This window comes from Lepidochelys olivacea (assembly GCF_965140295.1).
Source record: "Lepidochelys olivacea isolate rLepOli2 genome assembly, chromosome: 3".
Lineage (NCBI taxonomy): Eukaryota > Metazoa > Chordata > Testudines > Cheloniidae > Lepidochelys > Lepidochelys olivacea.
Genome location: NC_140413.1, coordinates 58845125 through 58863942, shown reverse-complemented (window position 1 = coordinate 58863942; position 18818 = coordinate 58845125). Strand labels below are relative to the sequence as shown.

Here is an 18818-nt window from a genome sequence, read left to right as displayed (position 1 = left end):
GGTCTTGAAGTCTGAAAACCTCTATTCTAAGGGGTAATTTTTGTTAAGGGGAGGGGCAGCAGTGGTGGTAAACAACAACAATAATGCTGGCAGCTATAGCATGCAGATTCACCAGCCTGATCTGGACCTAGAGACTTTTGTTCTTCTGATTGTATGTTTGATGGCGCTGAGGTAAGGGCCTTATGAACTTCAATAAGATGCTCCTTCCCCAACCTGACACCTAAGAGAAAGGAAGAAAGCCTGCTTGCCTCCTAATGACAATAAGATCTAGGCTCTCTGCCAGGTGGAATCAGTTTGGAGGCCTTCTTAAATGGGACATGGATTATTATATTTTTTTAAATTTTGGTTTTGGCATTCCCCTTCCATATTCTTGTACAGATCCTTGACCCATACTACCTGAATGGGGCTGGGAAATAAAGATTAGTCTTTTCACACAAAGAGAAAAGGAGTACTTGTGGCACCTTAGAGACTAACCAATCTCTAAGGTGCCACAAGTACTCCTTTTCTTTTTGCGAATACAGACTAACACGGCTGTTACTCTGAAACCTATCTTTTCACACAGACCACTATCCACTAACTCAAGTAGCTATTGTGGCATCACACTCCCACCCCTCTTTCCTAAATCAAATGCAAATCAAACATTAACCAAAGATAATTAGAACAAAATAATAACGCTAATTAATAACATACACAGAAACATCTAGGATACCAGACATGGTAGAGGATCTGAACACCTATGAGAGAAGACAGGACTGCAGGACTAAAGTGAAATCTAAGTGATTAATTAATTTCTAGATAGATTTTGGCATGAAAAACTTGTAGGGAAATGTGAGTAATTTGACAGCAACGTAATATCTATCATGAGGGCTTCAGACTGTAGATACTGAAGCCAAATTAATGTAATTATACAAACTGTCAGGCATACAGGAGCCTACAACAAAACACAGCAGAATGCCTAGCTGTTCAAAAAGTTTTTTCAGTTGGAAAATGCCATTTCATAGCATTTGTGGCCAGAAGGGACCACCAGATTATCTAGTCTGCCCTCCTGTATATCAAGGTCACCAACACCACTCAGTACCAGCACACTAAACCCAGCAACCAAAATTAGACCAAAGTATTACAGCCCACAGGAAACCAGACTGTTATGTGCCACTGGCAAACAACAGAAGGGACTGAGGCCCCTACAATCACTGGGGAAAGATTAAGTGAGATATTCCCAGATAATCCTGACAAGTGACACATTCCCCTGACAATGCAGGGGAATGGGGGAAAAAAACAATGTTCCTTCCCAAGCCCACATACAGGGATTAGTTAGGGACCCTGAGCATGTGAGTAAGAACCATCCAGCCAAGCACCTAAGAGAATACTCAGAGACACCTCATAGCCCTGGCCTTATCCCTACCCAATGTCTTATCACCACCCCTGGCCATCCCTGATGCTTCAGAGGAAGGAGATAAAAAATAAACCCTCCCAGAATATACTGGGGGAGGGGGAGAAAGCCTTTTAAGACCCCTGCCAGTGGCCGACTGAAACCCTGAAGCATGAGGTTTAGGAACACAAAACATAATCCAGAAGTGAGCCCCAGGACTGCTAAGTTCTGTCCCTTACCATCACAAGCAACGTCATCATACAATTGCACTCATAAATCTGTCCAGCTCTCCCTTAAAACTAATTCAGTTGTTTGCCCCCACAACTCCTATTGGGAGGCTGTTGCAGAACCTCATCCCTCTCTCTGATGATTAGAAACCATCTTCTAATTTCCAGCCTGAATTTGTTCATGGCCAGTTTATATCCACTTATTCTTGTGCCAACATTGTCCTTTAGCCATATCCCCTCTCAGCCTTCTTTTTGCTTGACAAAACAAGCCAAGCTCTTCCAGTCTCCTCTCATAAGACAGGCCCTCCATTCCCCTGATCATCCTAGCTGCTCTTGTTCCAGTTTAAATTAATCTTTTTTGAACATGCATGCCCAGAATTGTACCTAGTACTCCAAACAAGGTCTACCAGTGCCTTGTACAATGGCATTAATGCTTCTCTATCTACCGGAAATGCCTCACCTGATACATCCTAGTATCACATTTGTCTTTTTCACAGCCACATCAGACTGGTGGCCTGTAGTCATCCTGTGATCAACCCACACACCCAGGTCTCTCTTCTCCACTGCCACCTGCAACTGATGAGCCCCCGGCTTGTGGCAGAAATTCTTATTATTAAACCCTAAGTGCATTACTTTGTACTTTTGTACTATTGAATTTCACCCCATTTCTGTGACTCCAGTCTTCAAGGTCATTCAGATCTTCCAGTATAATATTCTGATCCTCCTCTGTACTGATGATGCTTCCCAAATATGTATCATGAGCAAACTTCATTAGTACACTCCTACTTTTTGTGCGATGGTCTTTTAATAAAAATATTGACTTAGATTGGTCCCAAGATGGATCCTTGAGGAACTCCACTAGTAACCTTCCTCCAATGTGATAATTCACCTTTCAGCACAACCCGTTGCCTTCTCCCCTTTAGCCAGTTCCTTATTCACCTTACAATGCTTGTACTGATCCCCATCTTCCCTAATTTAATTAATAATTTCCCATGTGGTATTGTGTCAAATGCTTTACTGAAGTCCAAGTATATTAAATCTACTGCATGCAGTCCCCTTATCTAAAAAAATCAGTTATTTTCTCAAAGAAGGAAATCAAGTTAACCTGACATGATTTACCTCTAGTAAATCCATGTTGCATACATCACCTTTACCATTTACCTCACTGAATTTAATTATTCATTCCTTCACAATTTATTCTAAAACCTTGCATACTGCTGAGGTCAGAATAATGGCTCTGTAATTGCCCGGGTCACTTTTCTTCTTTTTCTTAAATATAGGTACAATGTTAGTTATTCTCCAGTCATATGGTCCTACCCATGAATAGATAGATTTATTAAAAATCCTTGCTACCAGACTAGCAATCTTATGTACCAGTTCTTTCAGTATTCTGGGATAGAAATTACTCAACCCCGCAATTTGAGCGCATTGAACTGAAAGTTTTTCTTCCATCTTGAATGTGCTAATTTCCATTTCTAGACACCCATTCCACCAGCCGTACTGCCTTAATGCACATGTTCCATATTATCATCCTTACTGACTACCAAGGCAAAGTATTCATCTTGGTTTTGGGCCATACCTAGACTATCTTTAATCTCCTTCCCATCTACACTGCCCAATGGCCCATCCTCATCTTTCCATATTCTCTTTTTATTTACATAACTAAAAAAACTACTATTTATTTTAATTTCCTTGGCAAGAGTTAATTCAGCTTGACTTCTAGCCTTTTTCACTTTATTACTACATTTTGTAACCTACACAATGTAGCTTTTTTGCGAATCAACCCCTTTTTCCATTCCTCATAGGCACTCTGCTTACTCCTGTTAAAAATTTTTTAGGTGATTATTCATCCAGCTGGGTATGGAGCTCTTCCCTGCAAATTTTTTCCTATTGCTGGGGGTGCAAATTTTCAGATAGTTTTTGTATAACTGATTTGAAGAAATTCCTAGCCTCCTCCACATTTAAGTCCTTGAACTCTTCAATCTAGTTGATTTCTTTAGCTAATTTCTTTAATTTCCCAAAGTCTGCCCTTTAGAAATCAAAAACCATAATTAACTAACTGGTTTTGATTACCCTTCCATTTAATTTAAACTCAATCATTTAATTGAAATAAAAAATTTCCATGGGAACGTGTTAATTTTGACAACATTTCATTTAGAAAAAATAGAAACTAAGCTTTTTTGATATGGTTGAAATGTTCTGTTTTGACCTTATTGGAATGGAATGTTTCAACTTTAACAAACACTTAATTTTGATTTTTTCTAAACAAAATTTCATCAGAATTGACAGGTTCCCACAGAAGCTCTGTTTCAATAAAAAAGCATTTTCTGCAGAAAAACACTGTTGAAAAATTTTCAGTCAGCACTATTAGTAAATGAATACTGAATACTACAAATTTGTATATTGTTTCCCCCTGTGGGAATAGAATGTACACTTAAAATTTTGTCTCTGCTGTCAAGGAGAAATAATGCTAAAGCCCTGTATTAGGGGAAAAAACATCATAGGACTTTTCTGTTGCAATGCCTGAAGCATGCAGATTTCAGTGCTTTTATCCTAGTTTTCTATTAAGGCTTTTTCTTGGTTATACTGACATCTAGTGGGCAACATTTTTTTAAAAAACTCCACTTCTTTTGCATTGCAACTGACTATCCAGCTGATCTCTGTGTGTATATAATGTCTGCTGCAGTTTCCACGGTATGCATCCGATGAAGTGAGCTGTAGCTCACGAAAGCTCATGCTCAAATAAATTGGTTAGTCTCTAAGGTGCCACAAGTACTCCTTTTCTTTTTGCGAATACAGACTAACACGGCTGTTACTCTGAAACCTATCTAGACTGAGTGAATTTATAGTAACATTTTATGATTTTGTAAAAAATCATTTTTGTTTTTAATTATGAAGTATATATTCTCTTAAAGATGTACTGTAAAAGCTCCCAATCCTGCACTGGAAGCTGCTAGGGGATGAACCCCTGCAGTCATGCAGAGTCCTATTAATAGGGACCTATGAAAATCAAAATTTCATGGACTATGCAGAAATAATTAAATTAGTCCAATACCATGATTATTCCAACAGCAGGGAGGTGGAAGCAGGCATCTCCATTTTCACCTGCCCACTGAGGATGCAGCTACTTGTGGGTGGTTAGCTGGCTAGTCCCATCCCAGAGCAGTGGGGTATGGGGTGGTGATAGACTAAACCTACCCTGGGGAGTAGGGGGTGCAGGCTGGGGAAAAAATGTCTCATCGATGGCCAGGGTGCTGAATGGCACCTGAATGAACATCGAGAACCAGCTCAGCACATAGATGACCCATATGGTGCTGGCCAGTCCAACGCAGCTCTGACCCAGGCCACAGGTCTGTGCAGCCAGCAGGGAGAAGAGGTAGCACTGACAACATAGAGATTAGGAGGCCTTGCCCAGTCCAGCCCACGGCAGACCCTGCAGGCCCAGGGAAGATGTAGCATTGCTGGCTGGTGAAGAGCTGAGACTATCAGCAGGGAGATGAGAGTATGAGCGGGCCTTGCCCCAGCAGAGGGCTCAGAGTGTGAGGGGGCCCTGCTCTGACAGGGGGATTGGAGTGGGGGGATGGATCCCAGTCTCAGCTCCTTGCCAATCAGATCCAAATATCAATCCAGATCTGAATGTTGCAAAAGGCCTTTATGTGTACAACAGGCCAAACTAAAAGCCAAATCTGAACACCCTAGAATTCTGGGAAAGTTCTGATCATGCTCAGTATTCAGATCTTACCATTTGAGCCAATCTCTATATCCTGCAGCAACTAAGTTTTCCCTAATGGTACACATAAGTTCTGTGTAACCCTGCTTGGAAGGATAGCTGGTGCATTTGTACAACTTTACATATAAATAGATAAAACAATTTTTTTCTTTGAACACTTAGACGCAAGGGACCTCTTCTTCTTGAGGCAAATCCAGCTCCATCATCTGTAGCCAAATCAGTGCAGTTCCATTGCACTAGGGTGGAATCTCCATGGGAGCCATACAAAAGGTGTTCACCCTCTGCATAGTGTGGAACACAGCTCCATGCTGACTTGGGGCACAATACCACACAGGAGGCAGGTGGGAGCAGGACATTGGCTGGCCAGGGACAGAGTTGGAGCAGAGGGAAGCATGATAATCATCTTACATGTGAAAGCTGTTGACTCCAGGAAGAGAGAGGTGGCACAAATTTGGGGTGGCACAAATAAGTGTATAAGAACAATGGGGATGAGCAAGAGAATAAAGAGAATATTTAGCCTGAGTAACAGCAAAATTTTCCTAAGCAGTGAGACATATCAGATTGTTCAATAGTCTGCAAGGAAAGTTGTGGATGCCTTGGATTTCAGGACTTCTAACAACAAACTGGACAAAGCACCAGAAAATATAGTACAGGGACCAATCCTGCATTAGCAGGGGTTGGTATGTTCCACAGACCTCTGATAATCCATGAAGCACTTGCTAGTGATCTGCAGAAAGACAATCTCTGTATTTAAATGTGGTCCACACTATGAATACCTTTTGGAACTCCTGAATTAGATAGCTTCAAAGGTTTTTATCAAAGCTAACGTCTATGATTCTATAATTATAGGGATAACAGGTAAAATTTTCAAAAGATTTAGGAGCCTAAGTTCCACTGAAAGTCAATGGGACTTAAGCTCCTAAGTGACTTAGGCACTTTTGAAAATTTTACCCAAGAGGAACATCCAGAGTTATAGTAATAAAGATTTTTTTTTAAGGCCAGATTCCGATATCCTTACTCTGTTTGATTACTACCTTACTCCTGGAGTGATGCCATGGAAATAAATGAGAGCATTTCATGGAGCAAGGTGTTACTTAGCATAAGGGGGTCAGAATCTGGCCCCAAGAGTTTTGGAAAGGAAAATGAACTCTCTTGCTTCAGGGCATAAGCCAACTCCTAACTAATGGAGTCAAGAAGAAACTTTTCCTGGAGGCAAGTTACTCTACCATTGTCTTCTGCAGGGTTTCCTGCACAGTCCTCTGAAGCATATGCTATTAGCTGCTGTTAGAGACAAAATATTGGATGAGATAGTCCACTGGATGGATCCAGTATGATAATTCCCTTCTTCCTATACAAATTCAGAAGTATATTCATTGATATTTAGTGTTCTGAAAATATAAGACCTTCATCAACATAAGACATCTCCATAGTATGTGAGCATAGGCTCCCTCGCACAGAAATGCTGCAAAATATTCTATCATTGTACAGTGTGAAGCTCAAATCTGAGCATGCATGAGAGCCAGAAGGGAAAAGAGAATTATTATGGAAAATAATACACATGCTTGAATCTGAGGTTTGTGTTGTGTTGTCTCCAAGATACAAGCACAATGAGCTAAATGGCTCAGGCTTTATCAAGCCACAGCCAATGTCTTTCAAGACTGACCTGACATTTGGGGCTCACTGAAATTCCCCTTCTTGCTCAGGCTTATATAGTCCCTAAAGCTTATTTGGCTAAGCAAGTTGCATATGTTTTGTGCTAATTTGCTTTGTGAACTGCTGCCAGTCATTGGGATGACACTAAATAGTGTCCTAATTTTCTCTCTGCAGCAATATGTGATCTCATTCTCTTTTTCATATTGCGTTTGTATCCAGTGCCATGCTAAGCCCTATGTGTGAAGCTCCAAGCGGTATATGCTTTCCCTGAACTTTGCTGTAGATTCCTAAATTTCAAAACTTCAGGTTTTTGGGAACACTACATTTTTACTGAGATTTATTCATATCCTGTAATATGTGTTGGGTGGCTTACCAGTTGCAGAACGAGTTCTTATAATCTGACAAGAACTCACCTCCCCTGTATGGCTTTTCCTCTGTTCTCTTAGAGCTACCACACTAGTCAAAACAGAAGCTAAGGAATTTTTCTTTTTTCCTTTCCAATAAGGAGCTTTTCCAACTTTGTCTTTTATTTTCTCCCCCATAGACAGTTACAAACCAAAGGCCCAAACCCGGAATCATTGCTACAGAGAACAATGCTTACGATCCTGATTTCAGTGGATCTACTAACAGTAGGGAACACCATACTCAGTAGTAAATGTTTGCAGAATCAGATCCTTAAATGTATCCATGACTGCTACTATCGCCCACTTTAGACTTTATGAATCTCTAAACTTTTGTGAACAGCAAACTAAAACTAAAATTACACACTTTTAAACCAGTCTTTAAACTTGAGCCCCCAACCCCCCACCCTATCCAAAACTCATTTAGGTGAATGGGATTCTTTCTATTGACTTCATTGGGCTTTGGAGCAGGCCCTGAATTTGTATGTACACAAGCAATAATTTACATACCCAGATGGGAATTTGCAAGCACAAACTGGATAGGAAACATGAAGCTGAATTTCTGAGAGCCATATTAGAGGAAATTTTGGAAATGTGACTACAAAACAGTACACTTTTAGAGCAGTCATTATTAACCTCTATGACATGTACATTTACAAAATATACATTACGTTTACTGGTATCCCATGGAATATTGTAAACAGTTAGAACCTATTATAAATTACAACTTACCAGCTAACCAAAGTTTAGTGACACATTTTGTGATGCCTTATCATTGCTTTATTACTCACTTATTTGCTTTGTGCATAACTCAGTCATTTTTAATGGCTCTCCCAATCACTAGTATAAATTACTGAGGTTCTGCTGAAATAAAACTATCCAGCCCTTTTTAAAATTACAGCTCCAGTGTTTGATTCTATGGCCTCTTTAGCCAGTGACTGGCTGCATACCGTGTTGACTTTTTGTAAACTTGCCTGTCATTAATAAATCTAAGTGTGCCTCTTCTCAAGACACCAGAATAGTCTGCTTGTAACCTTCCATGACTTTTTTCCTTCATGAAGGAACATTTATTAAAAAAAAATGTAAACAACATTTAAGTTGTAACGTTATCTGTCAAAACCAAAACTCAAAGCTCAGGATGAAATATGCACCTTAATTTAGAATGTCCAGAATTCTAGTTTGCTACAAAACCATATACTATTAAAACCTTTACCTAGGTTTTGTTAATTATCCCAGCCTATAGCCTCAGTCCTGCAATGAGCTCTGTACAGGCAGACCCACATTGACTTCAAGAGGGCTCAGCCTCATTGCAGGATCAGGGCTTATACTTGTTTCTGTTTTGTCTCATCATTGCAAATGTAGATTTCATTCTTAAACTGTGGGGAATTTCACTGTCTGGCAGGAGGAACTTACCTTCTATACAATTCAACAGTGTTAATACTCACATTGACTTGTACTTGTATTGACCAGTCTCCAAGTAGAGGGCTTGTTGATAATTGAAATCTTCTGGAAACCATACCCAAATCACCTTTCTCTGACAACCATTGCTGAATCAAATTCCCTCGAGGGTCCTAAAGTAAAACCCATGTTGCATGTTAAATGTGAGCATACTCAGGAGCATGACTTGACTGGAAATTCAAATGTCAAGCTGATTCCAGTTTATTGCTAGATTTCCAATGTGTACTCACCCGGATGTATATGCTTAGAGAAGTTTTGAAGGGTTTGAGATCAGGATCAACAGTGACAACCCGAAACTTCACTTCTTGGCCTGGTTTATATAGAGACTTGTCAGTCTGGATGAAGACAGAGATACTCTTGTGCTCAAATAACAGGCTGGTGCTGTTAGAGAATAACAGCCGGCCCTCGGCATGGCCTTTCACCAGTAACTCATAACTGCCAGCCCTGCTGTTCAAAGGCAGCTGAAAGAAAAAGAGTATCTCTGTTACAGTCTCATGTACTGCAATTTGTAAACATGAAAGGTAAGCGTGTTTCATAAAGACATGTCATGTACACCCTGACACCTTTAGGAGCAGGTCAACTGATTTAGTTCACAAAAAGAGAAATATGTTTTGTTGTGTGAAAACTGTCTCATTCTTGTGAATATGTACTTCTCTGAGAGGCCTCCTGTTTTCAAATAGTGCTTGCTAGGTACATTTCCACCCAGCTAGTTTGGCCTTTAAATATATCATTTTGGAGAAATCTGAAACAAATGGCTCACTCCAGCAGAAAGCAACCTCCTCAGTAAGTAGCTCTGCAGACTGCCTGGGATATACAGCCACTTGCACTACTTCTGATTGCACAGAGGTACTTTTCCCTTGTGAGCAAAATCCTGAAGTGATAGTGATAAGCAGCCTACCATTCCTCCCCATAGGGAGATCCTTAGCTGTTTGGATGCAGAGTTGATTGTTGGACTTCCTAACAAGCCAACCTATTTCCTGAGTAGTTTGGCCTGTTATGGAACCAACATCCATAATTTTCCATAGACATGCCCCAGCAGGCTGAAGAAACATTGCACTTGGTAGCTAGGAGTCTGACTCTAAAAGTGTCATTCCTTGCAATTACCCGCTAGTTGTCTGAGAACTTGCATTCAGATATGCCTTTCTGAAACCTTTTCTTCTTATTCCTGCCTATAATCAGACTCAACCAAAATGCAAGCAGGAGGCTTTCTATGTATGTATATATATAGCTGGAGCACTGAGAAAAATTTATAGTTAAAGTTGCCTAAGCATTTCCACTTAACTCGCCCCAATCTCCTTTTTTTTAGTTCAATTGCTTAACAATTTCCACAATTTTCACTTTGGGGGCTGAAATTTTCCCGACTTGGTCATTGTCTGCTAATGAATTTTCCTGGAAAGTTTGAACAAAAGGCCTGATAAGGAGAGTATGCCGGATTGGATGGGGGAGGGGGATTAGGCACTTAAATAGCATTGGGGAACTGGGCCATCACCCTGGGAAGAGTGCCTTTCAGGGAAAACTGGGTTTTATTTGGCCATGTTACAGTGGCTTAAAAGTTTGTACGTAGCGCACACACTATAATTTTTCTAATAATACTTTTCAAAATAATTATCCCCCTCCCCCCAATACTTTAAGGAAAAAACAATAATAAATGTAAATCTCCAGGCTCCGCCCCCCACTGGCCGCCATCATAGCTTTCTATGCAGGTTCAGAGCAGAAATCCTTTCAGCAGTACCTAGCAGATATGCATGCCCTATGCAGGGCCTGAGTAGTGTAGAGAGTCAGGTGGTACACAGGGGAGTTTCACCCTGAATGAGGCATTGCATAATGAGTGAGCCTCAGGTACTGTGGATCCTTGACCCATGCTAACCCAAATTCTGGGTCCTGTTGTGCCATCAGATTTTTAAACAAAACACCCAGATGATTTCTGGTTAAAAAAAAAAAAAAAAAAACTTATGGTGTGACATGGCCTTTTGTTTGCAGTTAGAAAGGTGTAAATATGGAATCTGAAATCAAATCAATTTAAACGCAATAGATTGACATTTTTCAGTAAAACATACAGGAAATTAAGTACACACCTCAAACTGGTAATGAGAATTGCATCTGTTAATTCACCAGGCCCAGCACTGAAAAATGTCGTACCATATTCTGTAAATAAACTCTCTCTTGCTTTTAAAATTTGTTTTAAGGTCATATGAGTGAATGGAATTTCCAGGGTGGGGAAAATGCCATACAATGACTATACAGATTAAATCGTATGTCTATACAGAATGTGTATCTATACGTGCATGCACACAGAAATCAATAATTTTTGTTCTCCTTTGTAAATTTTCTATTTATATAAGCAAGTAAAAAAAGTGAAAATCAGGAGTTCAGCATGAAGGAAAATATCTTAAAATATACAGTAGAACCTCAGAATTATGAACGTCTCAGGAATGGAGGTTGTTTGTAACTCTGAAATGTTGGTAACTCTAAACAAAACATTATGGTTGTTCTTTCAAAAGTTTACAACTGAACATTGACTTAATACAGCTTTGAAATTTGACTAAGCAGAAGAAAAATGCTGCTTTCCCCTTTTTTTTCAGTAGTTTACATTTAACACAGTACTGTACTGTATTTGCTTGCTCTCTCCGTCTCTTTCTGCTGTTGCTGCCTGGTTGTGTACTTCCAGTTCCAAATGAGGTGTGTGGTTGACTGGTCAGTTCATAATTCTGGTGTTTGTAACTCCGAGGTTCTACTGTACTCTCTTTGCTCTCTCTAGTTATATCTTTGTTTCCTATGCCAAATGCACATTTATCACAGAAACCAAGACGATCATTCAAATGAGGACTTACCAAACTACATCTTTGAAGAGGAATGCCACACTAAACTTGGTGCTTTTTTTTTTTAAACTGGAGTTTTTAGTAGACTCACTGCCAAGAACATATGATTCATGTCTTCTAAACCTCTCACACTTCATGGACAAATATTCTAGAAAATGTTAACTAAAGGGACACAGCCCCACTTATAACTTTTGTCAAAAAATTGGCTCAATATGTAAAAAAAAATTAAGTTAAATATATGAACATTTTAATATATTGAATGATATGGTATTAATTGTGGAAACAGGCAAGTTCCCCTAAGAAAAAGTCCAAGAAATATTCAGAGGATTCAAAACAATGGATAAAACAAATAAAGAGCTTGCTCCCTTTTATCATAGCAATTGAAAACATTTCTAACAATTATTATATGAGCACACTTGCAAGGATTTAGTTTGATTTTTTTTTTACTGAAAAATACACATTGTTTATTTGCAGTTCCCAAATACATTTTTCATAGATTTTATTATTATTAACAAAATGGATTACTCTATCACTTTTTGACTTCCCAATAATGCTAACACATCCTGAAAAAAAAATCCATTTTTTTCTTCCTGTCACTTCCCTGGCTATTTCATCCTTCTTGATGCTGATGTCAGAAGTTATCAGGCTTGTGAAGTCAGCAATAGGGAAATAAGGTAGCATAACTGTTTTGCTAAAAGTAACTTGAGTCCTTTGTCACATTTCTCAGCTGACAGAGACCACAAGCTCAGGAAGTCACTGCTAAAATAATGGTAGCCATTGACTCCAACTCCTCAGCTCCATAAAAAACTACTCTAAAAAGGGCATTTCCTGACCAAATGGGAGTTACTCAACTCTTGGGTGCTGTCCAATAGGAGCTTATTATGTGCTTTCCCACTTACACTCTCCATCTTTTTTTCATGATTCTCTCCTCCCTCAGCCATGACAAAAATCATTCTCACTCACAAATGGTATTCTTGTCCTCACTTTCTTTTTCTTAACAATAACAGTAATAATAATAGCTGGGCTATGAATAAAAGAAGTACAGCTGTAAATCACATCAGTTACTGTCATGAGCTCTCACCTCAGCCCATGAAGTTACTGTTTCTTTCGGAAAATATGACAATCAAAAATAGTAACTCACAGTAACACATTATGTAGATTGTATTACCAGACAATTACACTGTAGGTAATATGGTTGACTACTGTAGCCATGCTAATGAAAAAGAACATTCTCACCTTGAAAGAATGAATTAGTTATCATTAATGCTACAACTTAGTCACAGAGGTCACAGCAGTCACGGATTCTGTGACTTTACCAGACCTCTGTGACTTCTACACTTCAGGAGGCTGTGCGCCCCTGCCCTGCAACTGAGGCTAGCTGGAACTAGGACCCTGCAGCCCCAGCCTTGTGGTTTCTACTGGTGGCTGCAGCCAGGCCACAGCCGAGGCCATGCGCCCTAGCCCCACAGCTTCCACCAAGGGCTGCAGCCAGAGCTATGTGCCCCTGCCCGGCGGCTTCTGCCAAGACCGTGAGCCCTAGCCCCGTAGCGTCCCAGGCTTGGCGGGGTCTGCAGACACGGCCGTGTGCCTCAGCACCGCACTTCCACCAGGGGCTGCAGCTGGGGCCGTGTGCCCTAGCCCCACAGAGTCCCGGGCTTGGTGGGGCTGCAGCCAGGGCCACACAGCCCTCTTGTGGCTTCCCAGGACTGTGCATCCCTCTCCGGCTGTGGCCAGGGCTTGGCGGGAGCTTCAGTCAGGTCTGCACACCTGTCCCACAGCTGCAGCCAGCTCTGGAGCGTGGGCTGTGTGCCCCGCGTGGCTGCATCCCCCGCTGCGGCCACTGGAGCCAGGTCAGCCTGTCAATCCCCCCATGGGACTCCAGTCCTCCCCCTATCTAGCCCTGCACCCTGGTTATTTTTAGTAAAGTCATGAACAGGTCACTGGCTCCATGAATTTTTGTTTATTGCCCATGATCTGTCCGTGACTTTTACTAAAAATAACCAAGACAAAATCTTAGCCTTAGTTATCATAGCTTCAGATAGTAATTAAAGACACTATAAGCTGAACTCTACAGACTCCTTGGGTGTATCAGAGCCACCTTTAGATCTAACACTTCCTGGAACTGGCCAGTACACAGTTTCAGTCTTCATCACAAATTAGCACAGCCTCAGGGCTGCTCTAAATTGTGCAAGCTTGTACTAGTCCCCTAGAGGCCACTATGGTGTGTGGGGATCACCAGGAACTGAAGAATGCACTGGTCACACTCATATCTCCCCCAGCAAAGCCCAGGCTTCAGCAATACAGCTTGGAAGGGTGCCTTAGAGTTGCTGTAGGGATTTCCCCACCAGGAAAGACTCCCACTGGCCTGTTAGGACAGCTTTAAGGCTGCTTTGTAGCACTGGAGCATCACAAATCCACCTTTTCATAGGCTAGGATCTGGCTCAAAATCAGTTTTCTTCTCTTTTTATGTGGTTATTCACTATGTATTAAAATACATTAGTAATCACAGCAACTACCTCCTTTCAAAGCTTGTGGGAAATAATGGGATTTAAGATGGGAGTGGTTTGAGGAGATGTAATGGCTCTTTAAGAAGTGAGCCAATAATTACTAACAATTAACATAGCCAGTGAATTAAACTCTTTTCTGTTCATGAAGAATCCATGAATGGGCTTCAATTCTTAGTCTGTTTGCTGAATGAATGTTTTGTGCAAATATATTGCAACCTATGGATTTCTCACAATTCACAAACTGTTCACTGTGAGTGTTGCTTCAAATATTTGATATTTGCCAGTCACATTCAGTTGTTTTGATTGAGTATTCATGTTATTTGGGGTCTGAATATCAAAGATGCTTAGCATCTGCATCTCCCATTGACTTCATTTGGAGTTGCTGTTGCTCAGAACCTTTGAAAACTAGCCCTTGGTAAAATGTGTTCCTTGATAGGATAGCATAGCTCTTAAAATCAGGTTTCCAATGTGAATACTTATGATTACAAATTCAGAATGCACTTTCCACCTCTCACACATTCTCCAATATCTGATTAACATATTGTTTGAAGTTGGAAAATTTGTTTGCTAGAGAATGTAATTCCAACAGAGTATTGTGTATGAACACAATCAATGTGAAATTGTTTAAAATTTTGATCTAATATTTGTGGATGGGGGTTTTGGCACTATTCACCTAGCATTCACAGTGTGTTGGGAAGAATGATGTCTACCAATCATAAACTAATCAGTGTAAATGCTGTTCAGATATTAGAGTCCTATGCCAGCTGATGCTGGGACTTGCCTTCTAAACCCTTCAATTATTCTATAACAAGCTACAAAAACATTTGGAATGGGATCTCCCTGGCTCACTGGTCAGCTGCGGCATCCACTCCATGAGTATCAAAATAATTTGCACCTTGCACAACACTAAAATATATCATGTCATCAACCTAAGTCAATAAAAGAAGCATTGAGAGACTGCAGTTATCCAACACAAACATTTGCTATGAAAGTCAGGTAGTACCAGAAAAGAATACTTACTGCTGGAAGAACAAGAGTTCCAAAGGAACCTAAATTAAGAAGGGAAGAGAAAAATAAAATAAAGTTCTGCCAGCAAGCCTCATTTTATCAAAAACATCAATATTAAAAAGATTGTAGCTCTTAGTGACTTGCATCCTCAGCAACAATTAACTAACAATCCTCACAGAGCATTCACATTCCTGCAGTTCCTGACCCAGAATAGGTGGCATTCCAGGCTGAGGAGAAGATGTGTCAGAGCTTGAAGGGGCAGAACCACAAAACCATGCACTGGCCAGTAAAGCAGCTCCTTGGGGGCCTATATCAACTATTGCAAGTTAAAACAGCTTTGTGCCAAGGCAAGTTCAGGCCCTGATAGGTCCCAGGACCAAGAGAGCAGAAAGGTGGCATATAATCCCATCTCTTCTCTCCAGAGGTCTTGACCACTGCTCTAGCACACCAACAGCTATGGACTAATATTCTTTCTTCCAAATGCTTCACTCCTTCATTTAGTTCTTGTGTATCATTTTGGAAAATTTGAAAAATTGAACAGCTATTAGTAGGGACAGGCATAGGGTGGTCTAAGAGACACAGCACAAAATCTCACGCTTGGTGTTGTGCCAAATGTTTAGTGCACTTCATTAGTTCCATTATAAAAGTGTTTGAAATGCTTTCTATACTGGTGAGCTCTCTCTTGGATAGAAAAATCACCTCCAAGCATTTCATTCAACTGAACCCATAGTGAAACTAACTCACTGCTCATCTTTTGCAAAGCTAAAGAGCTCTGTCCTAATAATGGCCTTAGATCATCTAAACTAATAAGACAGTGAGCTCCCTGTAAGCTCGAAAGCTTGTCTCTCCCACCAACAGAAGTTGGTTCAATAAAAGATATTACATCACCCACCTTGTCTCTCTAACAAAAAGCAAATCAGAGAAACCAACAAATAAAAAACAAACTGCCCAAAATGAGGAGTAGGCACATCTTGTCTGCTAAAAAATAAGCAAAGAAGCATGCCAGTTAAGGGCTAATACACAAAGGGAGGAGAGGGCAGGACGAGATTCCAACCCACACAAACTGTTAGGTAGCATCCCCCTCTAGCATACAGGAATGCACTCAGTGGTACACCAACCTAAGGGGGCATGGCCTGCAGATCAGAGAGCATCATCACCATCTAATGAGCATGCACCATGATCCTGCTCAGTGGAGCAGCAAAGTGACCCTTACAGAGCATCACCTTGGCCTGGGTCCCAGGGAATCCTGCTCTGTCTTGCAGGAGCAGGATTCCTGTGGAAGAGGGCGCAGCAGGAATACCTCTCTGCTCCCTCTTAAATTCAGCCACTGGTTTGGACCTAAAGCAGTCACAGAGCTTATTGAATTCATCTGATGACAACAGATCTCGCTATTCTCTCCCACATTATTATCATCATTTTGTAGTCTGATTACTGCATGGAAATACAGGAGAAAGAGGTCCATGGAAAGAGGTCCATCAGTGGCACTCCCTGTAACTTAATTATATGGCGCAGGCAAGTCTGAGGAAAATGAGTACAGTTTTGCTTTACGTAATGTGAATAGAACCAGGGCAACCCACACAAAATTCTCTGAGGAGTCCTTGTGGCACCTTAGAGACTAACAAATTTATTTGGGCATAAGCTTTCGTGGGTTAAAACCCACTTCATCAGATGCATGGAGTGGAAAAAAACAGAAGGCAGGTATATATACACAGTACATGAAAAGATGGGAGTTGCCTTACCATGTGGGGAGTCAGTGCTAACAAGACAATTCAATTAAAGTGGAAGTGGGCTATTCTCAACAGTAGAATACCAAGAAAGGAAAAATCACTTGTTAGCACTTCCCACCTCTTCCAATCAGTTCCCCAAGAATGCAGTTTGACTCCAGTCTCATCACTTAGTTTCCTTTATTTGGCATATAGCAGAGCTACTCTGAGCTGATGAGGCTAAAGCATGGGGCATCAGGGGTAGGGCATACCACACATCCAAAGTTACACAGCAAACCTCTCCCTTCCATATACATTTACACATCTCATTGCATTAACTATACACTACATAACACATTTTGTGATTGGCTTGGTTACTTTGTCGGAACCAATCCCTGTACAGCATGCTCTGTACAGTTCTGCCTCTTAGCTTACTAATCCATTTACTTATCTTAGCACAAATATTCTGTTTTCAGCCTGCTAATTAATTTATCCCCCGTACTCCTGTCTTCCAAGAAATAAGGCCTCCCCCATGTTTAATTTAGTCAGCCTACATTCCTACCATGTGTAAGGCATAGTAAACACCACATTAATAGGTATTACATGCATGGTATTAATATAATATACATTACATACCTAAAGTGTTGGGAAGTTATACTAAATTAATGTATTATGCTCTTCCCACAGTTCCATTCACCATATCCCACTACACTTTGCAAAACTGAAGTCAGCTTTGGCATTAGAATCATAGAAGTGTAGAACTAGAAGGAACCTCGAGAGGTCATCTAGTCCAGGAAAGGAAGGAATGCCCAGTCAAAAAGGGACCCTGGTGGCTCTGGTCGGCACTGCCAACCAGGCCATTAAAAGTCCAGTCAGCGGCGCAGCAGGGGCCCGGGGCTAGGGCAGGCTCCCTACCTGCCCTGGCCCCTCACTGCTCCTAGAAGCAGCCACAGGTCCCTGCAGCCACTAGGCGGGGACAGCCAGGGGCTGGAAGGCTCCACACACTGCCCCCCGTGCTAAGTACCACCCCCTCACACACACCCTACACCCCAACCCCCCTGGCCTAGCCCGGAGTCCCCTCCCGCACTCCAAACCCCTCATCCCTGGACCCAGCCCCAGCTGGAGCTTTCACCTCCCCACACACCCCAACACCCTGGCCTAGCCCGGACCCACCTTCTGCACCCCAAACCCCTCATCCCTGGCCCAGCCTGAAGCCACTTTCTGCATCCCAAATCCCTTATCCCTGGCCCCACCCCCAGCCGGAGCTTTCACCTCCCCACACACTGCAGTGTTTTCAATGTAGACATATCCTAAGTTGTAACATTAACATTGTAGCATTCTAAAACCTAGTGTCCTCAAGGCTTCTACTCTCAGCCAGGTGCTAGCCACACAGACCTGCCCTGCAGTGCTCTTTGTTTTCAATGTATGGTTGAGGAAGCCTGCATGAGGCTGTTTGCAGGGCCACACAAACTATGGAATATTAATCAACTGTTTCCTTTACTCTTATGCAGTGCTAAAGTAATGTCACCCCTTTGCTGAGTGGGAGAAGATGTTGAGTCTGCAGGTCATTTTCGAACAGGAGGAGAAATCACTGCTGTGGAGTCTGGGCATTTTCTTAGTGTAATTAGTTTTATTTGCACATTCTAAGGAATGGTAGGAGGGAGAACAGCAGAATAAAGATAATGAATTTCAAAAAGCCAGATTTTAGCAAACTCATGGAGTTAAGTAGGTAAGATCCCATGGGAAGCAAGTCTAAGTAGAAAAACATTTGAAGACAGTTGGCAGTTTTTCAAAGAGACATTATTAAGAGCACAAGATCAAACTATCCCACTGCATAGGAAAGATAGGAAGATGGAAAGAGACCACCCTGGCTTAACCAGAAGATCTTCAATGATCTAAAAATAAAAGAAGAGTCCTACAAAAAGTGGAAACTAGGTCAAATC

At 41.2% G+C, this 18818-nt stretch overlaps 1 protein-coding gene across 1 annotated transcript in view; it reads right to left on the bottom strand.

Moving 5' to 3' along the window:
- The window catches only part of CD109 (CD109 molecule), a 133798-nt gene that overhangs the window by 76828 nt on the left and 38152 nt on the right, over positions 1-18818 (bottom strand). The window contains exons 3-5 of the mRNA XM_084622946.1: positions 15185-15213; positions 9069-9299; positions 8826-8951 (exon numbers count right to left, since the gene is read on the bottom strand). Of these exons, the coding sequence (XP_084479072.1) occupies positions 8826-8951; positions 9069-9299; positions 15185-15213 (386 nt within the window). The remainder of the gene's footprint in view (positions 1-8825; positions 8952-9068; positions 9300-15184; positions 15214-18818) is intronic.